General features: G+C 36.5%; 1 protein-coding gene across 1 annotated transcript in view; it reads right to left on the bottom strand.

Annotated features, from left to right (window-relative positions):
* The window catches only part of Spef2 (sperm flagellar 2), a 144354-nt gene that overhangs the window by 55749 nt on the left and 70796 nt on the right, over window positions 1-17809 (bottom strand). Inside the window, exons 17-23 of the mRNA XM_057789943.1 lie at window positions 13866-13974; window positions 12703-12860; window positions 11748-11915; window positions 8008-8058; window positions 4550-4698; window positions 2632-2759; window positions 2413-2551 (exon numbers count right to left, since the gene is read on the bottom strand). Coding sequence (XP_057645926.1) covers window positions 2413-2551; window positions 2632-2759; window positions 4550-4698; window positions 8008-8058; window positions 11748-11915; window positions 12703-12860; window positions 13866-13974 — 902 coding nt within the window. The remainder of the gene's footprint in view (window positions 1-2412; window positions 2552-2631; window positions 2760-4549; window positions 4699-8007; window positions 8059-11747; window positions 11916-12702; window positions 12861-13865; window positions 13975-17809) is intronic.

The raw sequence follows: 17809 nt of genomic DNA, 5'->3' as shown, positions 1-17809 counted from the left end.
TTGGGATATATAAGCTGTAGAAGAACGTGAGATGGAGAAGGAACAAGGCAATAAAAAAGGAAGCCAAACAAGCAAACAAAAAACAGAGTCAGGAAATTCTAAAAGAAGGCTCATTAAGATTCAGAAAGTAAACAACCCAGAAGCTTCAGGAAGTCCCTCACACTAAGGTGTCCCAGAGCTCCCCCTATAACAATACAAGCTATTTGCTCTGCTGTTAGATGCCTATCATGGAACACTGTGCCTATAGAACACTACTGCTGAAGACACCACCTTCGTAAGTCATGGGACCTAGAGAGATTAAGTTCTTATTGACCAGGAAGAATTCTTCTTTCAAGCTAGCTCTTGTAGTGCTAAAATATGCTATGCAGATCGTTGGAGGAAAAAGATGCCATCAATAACTTTATCCAGCCGCGAACTCCATGAGCTACGCTAACACTTGGTGTGGAAAGAAATGCATATGGTATAATAGTGTAACAAATATTATGAGGGGACCAACTGCTTTTTGATTGGAATTAAAGCCCATACTACAGGAGAAACACACGCCTGGTACTGTAAGTCTGTCCAAGAATACCACAGTTAGGGAGTGCGAGGTCACGGGGTGAACTTACTACTAGCATTTTACTTAATGGACATAGTATCAAACAACTAAGTTCATGTCTTTCTACCCATAGATTTGTGCAGTTCTCAGATCTCATAAAAAAATCTCTCATGCAGTGGCTAGTGGCTAGCATAGAAACTTAAAAATAGACAAAGTACAGAGAATGAGTGACTTTGGGGGTACTCAACCACAAATGGACCATCTATATCACAGCCCCATCCAATAGCTTAGGGACTATGGCAGTAGAGGTTGTTGAAAAACTCTAAGAGCCAGAGGTCAGGAAGGACTGAAACAAATTAGTGTTTTCTGGACATGACAGAACTTCTGTACTCAAAAACTCACGGCAGTTGTAGTCGGCTGTGCAATCTCTGCACAAAACCAAGCCAATCAAAATGGAGTGGGGGTTCATGAGCTCCTGCCCCAACCTGAGTGTCTATGGACAGTTGATGGCTTCTGGAGGAAGGAGAGTCTATTTTCTTTAGGGGTGTGGCTTCTGATTGTTTGCCCATGCTCCAGTGATGGCCCATACCCTGAGGCATACAGACAGTACAAATTGAACTTAATAAAAGCAGATGAGTTAGGAAAGTTAGGGTAGAAGGGCTGGATCTTGATGCAATTAATGAGAGGAGTTGAGGCAAATATGGCCAAAATATGTTGTATGAAATTCTCAATGAATAATAAACATTTTTAAGAGAAGTCCTTGAAACTGTCCAGATATATTGGACTACTTTATTCTCAAGCTTATATAAACAGTAAGGACTTTTGAAAGCCACTCCCAACTTGGAATAGGCGGATTAGCCAGGCTGCCTAAAGGAGGCTCAGACAAGTCTAACTGCCTAGAAGAGGCAGAGAGTGGTTGAGCCACCTGCAAGAGAACTCTCCAATCTATCAAGCTACTTGCAAAATTATGCAGTGAGCTCCAGGTTCCCAGGTTTTGTAAACCATCACCCATGCTATGTAAAGTTTCAATCCAACAACCTTTGGGTCATTTATCCTCCTGTAAGTAACCCCTTACCAATACTACTTTAATTAACCACAGTAAACTCATTAGTTTACCAAGCTGTACTATGGTGGCATCTTTACTTCTGTTGTGCATTCCCTATCTAGATATATTTCCTGAGGAATAGTGTCGCACAACAAAACCATAATAATATTTGACTCTTAGTAATAAACACATAAGAGAGTTTCAAAGTATCCTTCTGATGATATAAAGGAAAGGTGTCAATTTACATATGGAAGATGAAGGCCATGAAACTGATGGGGCTTCTTGTGTACCAGTAGCCATTCCCTAAAACATCAAGGTATTAAACTAGACTCAGGAACTCTCTCGCATACACAAAATTCCACCTGCTTTCCAACTTTTAAGTACAGCTCTTGACGGAGATATAAAAATATGTACACTATGTCACCAGACCTCAAAAGATCTAGTCAAAAAGGCAAGTGTGGTTGCCCTAGTTCTCTTTCTTGATATTAGGCTATGTAACTGAATTCAGGATGGGCATGTATTCCCATGAGGTATGACCACAGGTAGGTGGACCAACAGAAATGGAGAGCATCTACAAAGCAGGTGCCAGAAATGCTCCTGCACTGCTGATATCAGCTCCTCTTCTAAGAAGGGCGCCATGCGTGTATCCTGAACCCCAAAGGAAGAACAGCCAGTCCTTTGTGAAGTTACTAATGACTGGATTAGAGTTCAAATCGTTATATTTCTGAGGCTTCCATCCCTGAAGACAGAAATGGGATGAAGTGGGGGCGTACAGAAGAGAAAGTGAGAATGAGATGACCCTGGCGCAGAAGGTCACAGCAGTCCTTACGTTTACTCGTTGGTGTAGTTCAGCTTTGGTTTCCTCATCCTCCCACAGGTCTTCGGGAACAGAGTTGAAATCAGCCTGCCACTGAGCTACAAAATCTTGCTTGTGATCTGGACGCCTGAGAAATTCCTGGAAATTGGTTCTGTAAGTAAGGAAGAGAATGAGATTTATCTTTGACCTACCTAATCATGACAAAGTTCTGACCTTGGGGACTTTACTCACCTTGTATCATATAAATAAGAAAGGATAGTGTGTTGGTTGTCTCTAAGATATCGAAGTACTGTTTTGATGTGGTTTATGTAGGACTTCTCTATTAGTTCCCAGTAAGGTAGTAAAAATGAAGGTAGTTCCTGTTCAACAGTAAAGCATTGAAATCAGTGCTTAAAAATGAAAAATCCTGTGACTAGCTGAGTCAAAGGAACACTAACCATCAAGATCAAGTACCAATTGCAAATACCCGGAGCACACCTTCTAAAGTGTCTTAGTCCTTTTCTGTCTCCAAAAGATAATTCCTGCTTGTCTCAGCACAGACATCATTTCTTCCAGAAATCCTCCTTTGACCCAAGCAGTTTGCTAAGTTATCCTCAGATCTTCTGAGGCTCTGCCTTAGCATCCTGAACTCAGGTGTTATAATACTGGCAACATAAATTACGTTGTCTGTGCTTTATTCTAGAATACCTGCCCCACTGAGGCAGGAATTTTCTTGATCAGCACTCTACTGTCTTTCTCTGTATACCACATGGTATACTGGACCTGGAATGTCCTCAAAGATTATTGAATGAATGAAAGGATTGATTTATTACATTTCATCTCATCTTTGTGTGACGTATTAATGATAGACTTATGAACATGGTTCCAGTTTCTTTCCTTGAGATTCATTTGCTTCCCACAAGAGTTCATCCCAAGATTTATGTATGTGAGCTTGTATCTGTCTCAATATTAACGACTTTTATTTTAGGTTTGTCCTATATAGTGTTATTTGTCTTGAGTGATCCCAAGGTATCAGATTTGGGTATTTTTCTTCATCACTCCCCACCCAATACCCAATAATGACTGTATTTTGTTCCCCCAAACATCTGTTCTGTTTCTTTCACAAACTCAGAACATTTTGATAATGGATATGGGGTCTCTCTCCCTGTTTCTCTGTGTGTATTTAAAGTAGCTTCTTCTGGACTGAGTGATACCCATTGCATATGAGTATGCATACATATATATACAAACAAACAAACATACATGCATGCATATATTATTGTACCATTTAAATGTTTCATCTTTAAATATTTCCAAATTTACCCATAATACTAGTCAATCATTTCTTTAGAAACCCATCAAGAACCTGTCATAACTGTTGACTATATCCGGTTCCTCAAATACAGTGAGCTATGCTATATACTCTCTACCCAAAGAACTTGCAGCCTAACGTGTGGGATTAAACATGCCTAGCAGGGTTTACTAATAACTACAATCCAACTCCTGCAGTGAATGCATGACTCTCAAATGACTGGTACAAATGGACTGTGCTGAGTTTATCAGTGTAAGAGACCACTGTGGACTGGACTAAAAAGACAGAACTGCTTTTGTAAACATCTTTTTGTCTTTTATTAGAAAAAAACAGTGTGTGATATCCCCAAATTGATTGGTTTTTCTTTTGAAGTCCCAGGCCCAGGTAACAACTGCTTGGTCCCGTGCCTAACTCTCTGTCTAGTATACTTACCAGAAGCTCTTGGGTCAGGTGGCTGTTTTATGGTTTAGTTGGTTTTATATGTTTCTTCCAGGTCTAAAAAGCTGTCCTTGGGGAAAAAATTGCTGCTAACAGAAGTTATTTGTTCTTTTGATTTCAGTACCCAAGAGCAGTATCAGACTGTGACCCAGACACTCAAATCTATGGGCAAAATTGAAATGCAGTTTGCTAACACGCCTCTAGAAACGTATCACTATTTCTTTCCCCCACTTTGGTAGTGGAGATGGAATCTAGGGCTTTCTACACTCATCAATGAGCTGCAACTCCAGGCTCCTCTCAGTGTTTTGATAAATTTATACACAACCCTGACTCCAGAAGGATTCTTAGATGTTGTAAATATGGCAAATTTGATATACATAGGATAAACTATCCTATCATTTTGATGAGAAGGTGCCACACCTCAGGTATAGGTTCTGTCACGTAGACCCATTCTTCCGATCCCGGCTTAGGTGGTGGTGGGGCTGTTGGTGTGGGTGATGTTTCTGCAGAGCCAGCAGGTGACTTCTTTACTGGTATTTTGCCTCCTGGTGTTTTCCCTTTAGGAGAAACTTAGACATGCATATTAAATCATTCCAGTACATGTAGGTGAATGGGATAGCTTTCTGAAGATGACAAAGTCTATGATTGTTATGAGATCCAGGTCACTCACTGACTACTCTTTTATCTTCTTTAGGCAGTTTTTCCAGCTCAAAGACAGAACAAACGCCTCATTGGCCATGGTCCCTGCATTAATGTATATACTACTTCTCATGATTTGCTTTCCTAGTTAAAGGAATCCAACATCTGGAATCTGTCTGGCTATTGTAACTTTCAGTATTTTAATTTCAGTCAAGTCTCGCTTCTCTAATTCATGTGTAGCTTTTATAAAATTTAGACTTTACCACAAAGTGTGTTTAATTTCATGTTGTAAAAACTGGCAATTGAGTTCTTCACACCAAATGAAAGAAAGAGTGCCTAGAAAATAAATGGTGTGTGTGTGTATGTGTGTGTGTGTGTCCCTTGGGACCCAGAGCAGAAGTTAGAGAAGGATCATATGTAAGGGTTATCCTGAGAAGGTAAGAACACAGATGAGACAGATGAAGGAAGAGGCCACTGATGCCCCAAAACCTTTTCATATTTCTGTAGGTTGAAAAGATTTCTGGGGGAAAAACAGGTATTTCTTGCTACAACCAGGCTTTAAATTTAAGCCTTGAAAATCAAGAAGAAAGGAAAAGAGGCACTGAGGGAGTAGAAATGGAAGCAAAAATGTGAGAGTAAGGGAATGGAGGAGGAGAAGGGAGGGGGAAGAAGTAGTCAGTGTTCTAATTTAGGATCTGAACAGGAAATATATTTCTCTTTCCCAAATGCAGAGGGCAGTGCAGATGAGTTACATGGTGTCCCTATGTTATGAGCACAGGCACACAGTGAAAGGATCGTATTTGTTTTCTTTAGAAGATCACTCTGGCTAAATGCCACCTGTCTTTAGATTAACTGTTGAAAATTGTGCATGTAGTTGAATATGATGTTGAATATAAATGGGGAGCACTTTCTTCCAAATATATTATTCTAATTAGTATAATTTAGTGATGTTCTTTAGATTATTTTAATTTTATGCTAGTTAAAAGCCATAGTTTATGAGTAGAGAAGTATTATGAGTTTTGGGTAGTTCAGGTGATTTCTCCCTATATAATTAAACCAATATCCTTTAGTCATTCATAAACCTACAGACTAGCTAAAAATATTCATAATAATTTGATGTATTTTCTGTACGATTCTTAACCATTCATTCCGAGCTGTGATAGAGTTTTTTTTTTAACCCATTCCAAAAGGAAAGCTGTGTAATTATAAATTGAGGACTAGAAAAAGCTTTTACCCCTTATTTTAAAAAATAATTTGACCATTTAGTGAAAATTAGGAGAAACAGAATTATTATTTTTGGATAATATGCTTTGAGACCATATTAAATAGATCTAATATTTATCAATAAAAATTCTGAGAGGAGAATTTTAATGGAAAATAAGTGTGTCTACACCTCAATGAGTGAAAGCCATAAGCAACCCTGCAAGTTCAACAGGAAAGTAAATGCATTCCCCAACTCAGTTTAATTAAAGAATTTCAGATTCGGGTTTTTTTTTTTGTTTTGTTTTGTTTTGTTTTTGCTTTTGGTTTTCTAGTTTGTGAGGTTAAATGGTATCTTAAAAGGTGAATTTTAGGGCTTAGGGAGATTGTTCCTCTTACAGAGGACCCATTAATTATTGTCTTGAGATGTGTGCTTTTACTATCCATCATAAATTGCCAATGTATCTTTAGTCACAAAATGGCTAATAATCTCAAAATTTTCTAAATATTATGCTCATCTGAATACATATCTCAATACTACATATGTAGATACAGTCTTTTTAAAAATATTTTATTTATTTATTATATACAATATTCTGTCTGTGTGTATGCCTGCTCTTACAAAGGTCCTGAGTTCAATTCCCAGCAACCACATGGTGGCTCTCAACCATCTGTAATGAGGTCTGGTGCCCTCTTCTGGCCTGCAGGCATACACACAGACAATAATATTGGGAATGTACTCTGAAAGATGTCAAGAGTACATATTCATTGCATCTCAATCTTTAATTGTTTGCTGTAGCAACAACAGAAATCTAACTAACATGCTTTAGAGCCTGTATGTTTTCTATTAACTATTTATTATGTACTTAAAAATAATATTCAGTTTATTTATAACAGATAAAATAAAACAAATTAATGCAACTTAAAACATAAGATCAAAATCAGAAGAATACGAAGGCAACCATTGCAGTCCCAGCCCTTGTACAAGTTTTGAGATTCAGGTGCTACTGTGGCTCAAGATAAGATAATAGGAAACAAACAAACAAACAAAACCCCACACTCATTGATGTGGGATTATCCTGTTTGCTGTGAATATGTTTTATTACCACTGGTTAAAAAAGAATCTGCTTCAGTCTATGACAGGGCAGAATAAAGCCAGGCATGAAATCCGAACAGAGATAGAGAGAGAGAGAGTAGGCAGAGTCAGAGAGATGCAATGTAGCTGCTCAAGGAGAAAGATGCCAGAATGCTGGAAACTTAGTGGTAGGCCACAGACTTGTAGTAATACACAGATTAATAGAAATGTGTTAATTTAAGATATAAGAGTTAGCCAAGAATATGCCTAAGCTATTGGCCAAGCAGTCTTGTAATTAATATAGTTTTTGTGTGATTATTCGGGACTGGGTGGCCAGGAAATGAATGAGCAGTCTCCGACAACTCATTATATAACTACTCACTCAATAGAAGGCAACTTTTCATGCTCCTCGATTCAAATGAATTTTTTTTTTTTTTTGCTTAGAGTCTCATATAGGAGCTATTTGGTGAGAAAATGACATACTTACATTGCAGAAAATGTAATAGCTAGTCATTATTGGTACAATGTAAAGTTTTAGCTCCACTCCTATTCTGTTGTGTTCGAAAGAAAGAGGTTGACTTTGTACCAAAGTGCTTGTTAGTGAATACAATTTACTGAGAGGCCAAAGAAGGTACAGCAGTACCTTTCTGGGAGCAAAGCTTAGAGCCCAGACAACACCCGTAATATATACGATGAACGGATACTCCACCTATAGGCAATCACCTCAGTATCTCTTGAAAGTACCACTTTTCTCAGCATAGCCTTGGGTGAGCACTAGGCTGTATATAGTCTGAGGCTGATTTCTTTGGAATGCCCCAAATGATTTCGGAATGCCCCAGGTAGTAGTCTCAGGATGCACTGCTGTTCCTTGTGGCTGTTTTCACTGAGATACCTAAAAAGTTAGGAGCACCCGGAACAATACCTAACTTTATTGGTGCTACTTTTCCTTTGAATGCAGTCTCACCTTTCTTTCCTTTCACTTCATGTTGAGAGTCTTGCTTACCATGCTGGAGTTCTAAACAAAATTCAACACAAAAATATCATTGGTGACTTACTTCAACAGCCCAGCCTTCTCATTCTCTAAGCAATTAACTATATTTGTGAACTACCTTAAATGAATCATTTTTTTTCCTGTGATTTGAAATCAATCTGAAGACAGACTCTATATTTTCTCTTATTGAGCGAAAATGCCAGTTATATTCTATGTTGTCATGCTAAGAGGTTTAATCTTAGCTTTAATATTGATAGTGATGGGCTTTCTCATAATCTATAATGGGATTGTGGAGGGAGGTAAGGTAAATTGCAAGCCCATTTGAAGCACAAATTTACTTAAATTTAATGACTCAAAATGACCTACATTCAGTAAGTTCCCCCAATGCAAGATGACTCAGCAAGTAAAGGTGTTGCCCCCTGATAATGCAAGCTTGATAATCTGAGCTCAACACAGAATCCCCAGAAGGGCAGAGAGAGAGAGAAAGAACTGACTCCAGGGTCCACATCTTGTATACCATGCATACGCATGCAACATAATACAGTAATAAATAATAATAAAATGTAAAAAATATGAAAACCAGTTCATTAATAAAAATGAAACACTTTGAGGAAGATTTCAATAACTACATTATTTTGATATGACATATCTTTAATCTCCTGTTGGACATGTAATCTATTACCTAGTGACTTATGTATTTCCAATATTACTGACTCTAATTTATACTGCAAAGAATAACTTGGGCATATTTATCTTACATTCCCTAGAACCTACTTAAATGTTTATTGGGAAACTGGGAAATGAACAATATGGAGGTCAGTGCTCCATTTCTCAAATAGTAGATAATGATCTAGTCCTTTAAAAAAAAAACAAACTCACGACTCTATGCTGCATTAGTTACCAAAATGCTGACTAATTCCTGTCTCTTAATTTTTGAATATGTACTTTCTTCAGTGAGTAATATGACAGTTTAAATTATTATGATGTAGAGAGCTCATGTTATTCATTTTCTGCATGTTTAGAGTGATAGCTAAAATTTTTGTAAATGCATGTTACTTTCATTTGATATTTCCTCTCCGACAGTCAAAATATCATAGAAATAAACAAGTAAATTACATAGAGGATTACTCTAGAAACATGTTTACCTAAAAGAACTTTTGTAAACATACAGATACCTGACAATGCATCTCATAGAGTGTACATGTTTGGATCAACTAATTGTTTTAAAGGTTAATAATAATTAATAATTACAAAAATTTATTATAAAAATATTCTGGGTATCCAAATATATAATTAATTAGTACAGGTGACAGAGACAAACCAAATAAGACACTGGCTTTATAAAGTTTTATTGAAAACTTTTTCTGTTAGAAGTAATGTACTCTTTTCCATTTTAAAGGTTAGTTCTAAAATATGTTCTGATATCTCAGTGTGTATGAATGGGTGTGTGTGTGTGTGTGTGTGATGTAATTCAGGCTGCTCTTAGGCTCACTGTATACCCAAAACTAGCCGTAAACACCTCATTTTCCTTGTATCTTAGCAAATCCTGGGGTTATAGGTTTGCATTACCATGCTCATCCTAAATACTACTGTTAGATAGTTGTATGAATATTATTATTTTATATTGAGAAATTTAATTCTAAGCTAAATGCCAACATTTAATGATAGATTTCAGCACAGACCTTTAAAGGGGGGGGGATGTGGACGATTTTTAGTTGAATCCTAAGGAAAGCTGTAGCAAATATGAAATGGTTATCTGTGTTCTAGAATTGTATTTGTACCAAATCTGATAGGATTAAGTGGACTGTGCCTCCTCTACCCAATTTTCATGCTGGTGTTCTGGGTGTTGTTTAAAAAAAATAATTATTTTCTTTTCATGGTAACTTTTTCCTTAAAAAAAAACAAAGAAAATGCTTTGTGTGTGAACGGAATAAGGCAGGTGGAAATGAGCCATTTTATATATTTTTATAAGATAAGGGACTAGTCCTGCCCTTGATGGAAAAAAAGACAGGTACAATTACTCAGTGAAACCAAAACATATTTATTATTCCTCCAGTGTACACTAGTCAAGGTTACAACTTTAAAATAGAAAATAAATCCTCCAGAAACTTAATATTAAAGTTAACTACTGGACCGTGTCAGAATCAGAAAGGTCAGAGATTGGTACCAGGGAAGGCAGAGTTTTACACCAATGTTCTGATAATAAGAAAGCTCAAAAGACCATGGTGGAGAGTTCCCCAGCACTTGAGAAGATACCTTCTCAGTAAATCACATTGTGAAGAGTGGAAGTTTTCTTCTAGACCTTTAAGTTAAAGTTTCTAATTTTAATTATGTGTGTGTGTGTGTGTGGCCTTACATTTCACTGTCTTATGCTAAAAGCATTTTTAATATTCACATATCTTGCATTTAGTTAAACCCAGATATGTTTAGGCAAAATGGTCTTTAAAATATCTGTGTTGCTTAAAATAACTTCAATCATTTGAAACAAAATTTGTACCATTGTCTCAAAATTTTTGTTTACTATGATTGAATTTAATTTTGTAAAGAATTACAGATTTCTATGAAATCTCTATGCAGTGAAAATGTTGTTAGAGACAGTTATGACACACCAAGGAGAAGCACTGAGCTAGACACATGGCAGACTGACATTGGTGTCATACAAATATCACTAGGACATTTTAAACACACAAATTTTGTCCTGCTCATTTTGTCATTTGATGTTAAATTTACAGATCTAGTGGCTAAGAATCTAGAACAAACTACTTAATCTAAAATGTATTTCGACAAAGCTCTTTTTCTACGAACATCTAAGTTTATTGGGGTGTCAGGTAAGCGTGTGTGTGTGTGTGTGTGCGTGTGTGTACCACGGTAAGCATGTGTACATTAACTTCTGAGACCTGGTTCTTTATTTCCACTACAGGCATCTTGGGGATACAACTGAGGTAACCTTGCCCACTGAGCTGCCTCATTGGTTCTACCAGTATCCTTGGTATCATCACCTAACCAAATATCTCTGGCTATACACACATTCAGGTGTCTAATTAACATTGTAGGGATATGAGAATATGTTGTCTGGCTGGATGTGGTGGTGTATACCTTTAATTCCAGCACTAGGGAGGAAGAGACAGGCAGATCTCTGTGAGTTCGAGGATAGTCAGGTCTACAGAGTGAGTTCCAGGCCAAGCTCCAAAGATACACAAAAAACCTGCCTCAAAACAAACAAACAAAAGAAGAAAAAAAAAAAAAAGAATATCCTGACTGTACTAATTCCCATTTTTTCCCAAATGTTCTCACTTTTTACAAGAATACAGTTCTGTAACTCAGCAGACCGCTCTTTCCTCTTGCTGCGCTAAAGCCCTCCTGTTGCTCTACAGCCTTCCTCTTCCTGCCCCTTATGAGCTCAGTAGCTAGCGTGACTGGGGTGACTCCATGTGCCCTGTGGAAGAGGTCAGACACTCGCCATTCTAAACAAACGTTTTTGCTTTTCCTTGATGGAGGATGTAGTCAGTGGTAGAGCATGTACTCTGCCTATCAGGCACCCGGCAGTGTTCCTAACACCACAGATATTAAGATTACAAAAAGGTATTTGTTTCAAATGACTGAAGTCACCAAAGTCGGAATCTAACTAAGTAGCCTGGCGCTGTAGTTCATCATTCTTTTCTCTGTGAAATTAAGAAACTGACAAACAGGGTTATAATCAGTTTGTCAGTCACCTGAGGGTGTCTTTCCTTTCCCAGGAGAAAGTTTTGATGGCTCACGATGAAGATGCATCTCCTTGTCTTTTTCTGCTTCAGAAGGAAGGGGAGGACTGGTGGTAGGAGCCTCAGCTCCAGAAGCTGCTGCCTTCTTCTCAGCTTCCTTTTCTTCTAATTTCTTTTCAACTTCAGAAGAATGATAAAAATGAACCTGCATTAGGGGTTCTAGCTGCCTACTATTTCATTAACTAAAAAATACAAAAACTATTATAAAATTGTAATTAGCAAAATTATTGCAGCATATTACATTTGCTTTAAAATCACAACAAATATACTTATTGTACCTAACATTCATACTTTGGGCTCTTTTATTCTTTTGCCTTATAGTTATGGCTATGCAAATGATGATGGGATGGGTATGATTGAGTGTGTGTGTGTGTGTGTGTGTATGTGTGTGTTTAGAAAGCTAGGGAGCTGATGTCAAATGTCAAAATAAAAAATATAAAAGTGGAAAAATAAAAGATGAATTAAAATGATCTAGAACAGCAAAGTAAGAAGTGCATAGGAAGAGAACAATCACGAGAGGCACACTAAATGCCTGTCATCTTAGGTGTCAGGAGCCTCACCTAAAGCTGGAAGCCAGCCTGGCTTACACAGTGAGTTCCACATCATCTTTGAATCTCAATAAATGAAAAACAAACAAAAGGTTAAAGCAATGTGATTTAAAATGTGGGGGTTTGGATGTAAATGGGATATTCCCTGGTAAGTCTACCTCATGTCAATGGATGATCACACATCTGAGAATATACAGACAGCAGTAACTGGATTCACTGAGTTAAAAAATAATGATGACAAAAGTTGTTTGGGGTATCTGAATGGTGGTGGATTTGTGAGAAGCTGGGGAAAGAGCTGAATATTATGAAGACACAATGTATACTATTCAGTGTATGCATGCATATACACATATAATTACCTTTTATCTTTTTATTTGCTATTTCATTAGCAAAAAATTCTTTTACTCTCTGACATAAAGTCCCTTCATCTATTTCGGCATTTATTTTTGTCAAAATATTTTGTGGCTCTGTAAACCACTCTTCTAGCAATGGCCAGTTGTCCAAGAAGCCAACAATTCTGCAAAATAAGGATCTTATATGAATATGTGATACTGATTTAAATGACTGCATAAAGAAACCTTAAACATGGCATTTAGTGTGATCTATTTGACAATTCATGATGAAGAAGACTAACAAAGAAATTCAACTCAAAAAAGCAACTTTATGAAATCTATAGATGATAGAGCAATACTAAATGTAAAGATCTTGTCTGATGGCATCGCGAGATAATTTTTATAATTTGAGAAGTAGGAGTGAAAAGGATTTGAAAATGCTACCCATTCAGTAAACATTTGATATAAGATCAGATCTCTGTTTAAAAACCAGACAGTATCATGTACACTAACGGTAGGAGTCTGAAGACTCTTCTAATGGTACCACAGCACCCACAATCAGGCCATAGAATGTTTTTTCTTGGACACACAAAGTGAAGTTCTTTGTAGAGAGAGATGGCACAGACTAATTTACTAAAAACTTTTCTTGAATCATTTTTTTTCTTCCTAGGGCGTAGTCAGCTTCATGTAGCTCAAATTACACATCCTGTCTCACTTCTTATTTTTAGATCTCTCAGGCTTTCATGAAATTGCCTAATTTTGCCTGCATTTTCTTTTCCAAAGGAAAATTACACACAATTCAAAGAACACCATGTAACTTCATTTTAGTATAACAAAAGGGCTACTACAAACTTCCCCAGTCTGACTCACTGCTCTTTGAAATTCCATAATCTTCATTGGTATTTTCTAAGTGTTTGCTGAATTCGATGTAATTAACTTGTAAGTATTTTCTGATTGGTTTCCTCTCTCAGACTATATCAACTGTGGTTTCCACCACAAAAGCTTCCATATAAATATTTCACTCAATGCAAAAATCTATTTCAATATAAATATTTCACTCAATGCAAACAAAAAAAAGTACTCAATGGCAGGGAGTATGTCTTTTTCATAGATCTTATTATTCCAAAGTCACCATTTGTTAGCGTCTTTGAATGGAAAGGAATAGAAAGGACACAAAGATTAAAACTGACCTATGGTGTATCTGGTCTCGTAAGTTATTGTCTCCATCCCTTTCTTGGCATGTAGAAACTTCTTGTTGACCAATGTTTTCATGAGAAATTTCATGTGAGAGTTCCTTGGCTATGGTACAAAAAATAATTAGACAATAAAAAATTAAAATGCTACTTATTAGCAAAACACATTTGCAAGATTCCAAGTAGATACAGCTGTATTTTGGTCTAATGTTACTTTAGTGTCTTCTTAATTTTTTTTACATAGAATATATTTGTATTTATATTCTTTCCCTTCCCTAACTCATTACATATTCTCCTTCATCATTTTACCTACCCAACTTCTATTTATTTTTTAAAATAAAAATAAAGGCCAAAATAAATTTGCAATAAGACAAATAATACTAAGACAAAACAAAAGATATATGCCCAAAAATGTGTGTGCGCGCACGTGTGCTCATATATATACACACACAAACATACACTAATAAATGAATAAAAGAGATAAGCAAAATTAACAAAGAAAACATGACATATCATGCCATCTTCCCTCTCAGTTGAAGTCTGACCACCAGGATGTCACTATATTCTGATTCAGGAACATCCCCTCCTCTCCGAGGACTCTGTCTTAGCTGGCACTACTGAGGTTCAGTGTGAACGGTTCATGATTTCTTCTCTCTGAATTTCATCATGAAATATTCTGGCCTCCTAGATGCAGTGGCACATTTCCCAGCTCTGATCAGACCGCACTCCCGATAGCTCCTATAATTTACTCCAGGATTGCCCAGGTTTTTATTTTAGGATGGACTATTGAAGAGCAGAGCAAACCCTTTATTTCAGAAAACCCTTGTCTAAAATGTTCGATTTAACAACATGAAAAGATAAGAGTGACAAAGGATGGATTGTCATGAAGAACAAACTTGGAGAAAGAAAATCAGAATTTGGAAGTAAAACTTGGAGTAAAATAAGGTGACCATAAAGAGAAATATACATAAAACTATTTTCTGATACCATACTATAAAACTGTGAAATATCTATGCCTCTTTCCAGAATTATGAAGTCAATTAAGAATAAGCATAAAGAAATTGACCACATGAAACCAAAACAATTTAAGTAAAACAATTTCAGCAACTCTCATTGAGTTTCATTCAAAACACAATATACTCATAAACAGGGAATAAATAGAAAAATAGCAAAGAAGAAAGAAAGTCTTGAGCTAGACTAAAAGAAATTAGAATTAAAGCAAAGCAGCATTGGAATGTGATTTAATAGCATTCTAGAAAATGAAAGACCTCATAAATAAAGTAATATTTTTCTTCCCATCTATGTTAATGATAAAACAAGATGAAATGGATTTGAAATATAAAATCATGGTTGATTTTCATTGTTGTTGTTATAAAACTTACTAAATCCAAAGCCAAGAAAGAATGCCTTGGACTAGATTAAAAGGAATAAGAATTGCTCAGAGCAAAAGAGCACAAAAGAGGAAATTAACAACATTCAAGGCAATCAAGGCCCCTCAGAGTGTACAGCAATCAGCTGTTTCCCATCTACTGAATGGATGACGGAAAGAAAAATGTGAACACTTTCTGAAGAGATACTATTGTCACTGTTTTGTGCTCCATACCTCACATGTGCTCAGAATTTCTGCACATGAATTAGATCTCTCTTTCTTCTTCCCACCTCTTCTCTCCCCTATCTCTGTCTCATATTCAGGTATTGGCCCTCTTTCCTTTTATTTTCAACACTCACTACCATTGCTCCAGTATTTTTTGTGGTCCTGGATGATCCATCTTTGTGATCTTAAATACTAAGATTCCCAGTGCAAACTTTTATCCTACTAGGACATGGATCTCTTCAACCGTGTCCAGTTGCAAAATCCCTACATTTGCCCTACAGACTGGCCGCCATTGTCTTGTCTTTATTTCTAACAAGGCTGAAGACTTCAACTTCTCTCTATCTAACAGCTTTAATTTCTCTGTTTTACTGTACTATTCGTGGTTGATTATCATCTGTCCTTCTATCACTACTTTTTTTTTTTTGATAAAATACACCAACAGAAAGCAACTCAGGGGAGAAGGGTTTTAGTTCACAATTCCAGGTTATAGTTCATTGTTGTGGGGAATTCAAGGCAGAAACCCAGTATTAATCATACCCATAGTTAAGAGCAGAGACAAATAACTGCTCACAATTTCAGGTTATATTCTATTACTGTGTAGAACTCAAGGCCCTCATTGTGACTCTCTTTTCAGGTGAGTCTATATTGGGGCAAGCCGAGAATTTAAACTAACCACCTTATCATTTCTGTTCCCAGAGTTAAACTATAGTAGGTATTTTTAAATTAAAAAAAATAAGAAAAGAAACGATAGCTTTGTCTTCAAAATTCATTACCAGTAAGAAAATAATCTGGCTAACTCTGTGTCCTTCCCTCTAAGAGAGAAGAAGGAGAATGGGAAGGTAAAAGAGAACACATCCTAAGACAAAACCTAAAGTATTCTGACTCTATGCTCTTCCCCTTTCAGAGAAATGCTTCTAGCAAGTTATCTTCACTTAGCCTCTCTACACCCGAGTCTCTATTTCCAATTTCAACCCTCTGCAATCCACCTTTTTCCTTGCTACCCCTAATGAAGCATCTTTCATTGCAGTCACCAAAAATCTCAAAGCTAATGGGCATCTCTCCATTCTTATCTCACATTATTTTTCTGTAACAAGTACAGGAAGAACTCAGCTTACAGGGATTTCATAATTTTATATTCATATGGCTATTTTTATATTAACAATATACTACATGATGTAGGATTGAAATTTTTATTATTTGTTCCTGATTACATAAAGTATTAAGGACTGAGAATGGATTCAATTTCAACAATGTTACTCTACACTTTGGACTAATTTTTAATTGCAAAATTTTAATTTTATTAGACCTGCAAATGGGAAATGATAACAAAATATATAGCTTAATGAAATCATAAACTGAAAATATTCAGGATTTAGACTAACAACAGTTATCAGTGTTGGAAGTCTATTACATATTTTTGCAGTTACTATTAGCCTCAAAGGTTTACTACCCTCAGCCTGAGCTGGACCCTTTCAACAATTCTTCCTACCTTATGAAAGTCACTACTCTCTCATGTAGTCGAGATCGTGACCTCACTCAACAGCTAAAATATTCACCTATTCTTCCACTCTGATGCAGGTATCCTGCAATGGTTATTCCTTCTCCCTGTGTCTCCTTGATTTCCTACCTACTATCTTTGAGCCCTGGCTGGATTGAAGTTCAACATTTGCTGCCTAACCGCCTTTGGCTGTAGTATGCCAACCTATAATATGGTTCATTTGTCCTTTCTATGGATCACAGTCATCATAAGATAATGTGTTGAGCCCATTCTTAGTGACTATGCTCCCACATCCCGGCAAATTCCTACTATTCTAGGGAGAAGAATGGCTAACAATTTAGTCCTAAATAATTGTCTTTCCTTTCCTTATGAAACATTATCCTTCCTTGGAGTTCTTCCTCTTCATTAGATGCTACTTCTGAACACTCCCCCTTTCCCCATCACCTTATAATATTCTAGGAAGTCAACATGGATCTTTCTTCTTTACTATATTCTTCTTAGGTGAGTTCTATTTTAAAACCCCCCACCTTTAGTGTTCATTTCTCACTTCTATGTCCATTTATATAATGTATTTTGTAATGTCTAAGTTTATTTCATCTAATTGTTCAACAGGCATTTCAAAAGCATCATGTCAAAAAAAGCCCTGCATGTTATTTTCATGTAATTTGAGCAAATTGGTGAGGTTCAAGAAGATTAAGGTCAGAGGATCATTGAATCTATGAGTTTAAAACCAGCCTAAGCAATAAAATGAGACCTCGCTTCAGAAAGGAAAAAGTAGATAATAAAATATATTTTAAAACAAAACAACAAAAATCACAATTAATTAAGATTCTCAAGTACCTTATAAAT

The sequence above is a fragment of the Chionomys nivalis genome, chromosome 15 (genome assembly GCF_950005125.1).
Source record: "Chionomys nivalis chromosome 15, mChiNiv1.1, whole genome shotgun sequence".
Lineage (NCBI taxonomy): Eukaryota > Metazoa > Chordata > Mammalia > Rodentia > Cricetidae > Chionomys > Chionomys nivalis.
This window is presented reverse-complemented; position numbering and strand designations above follow the sequence as displayed.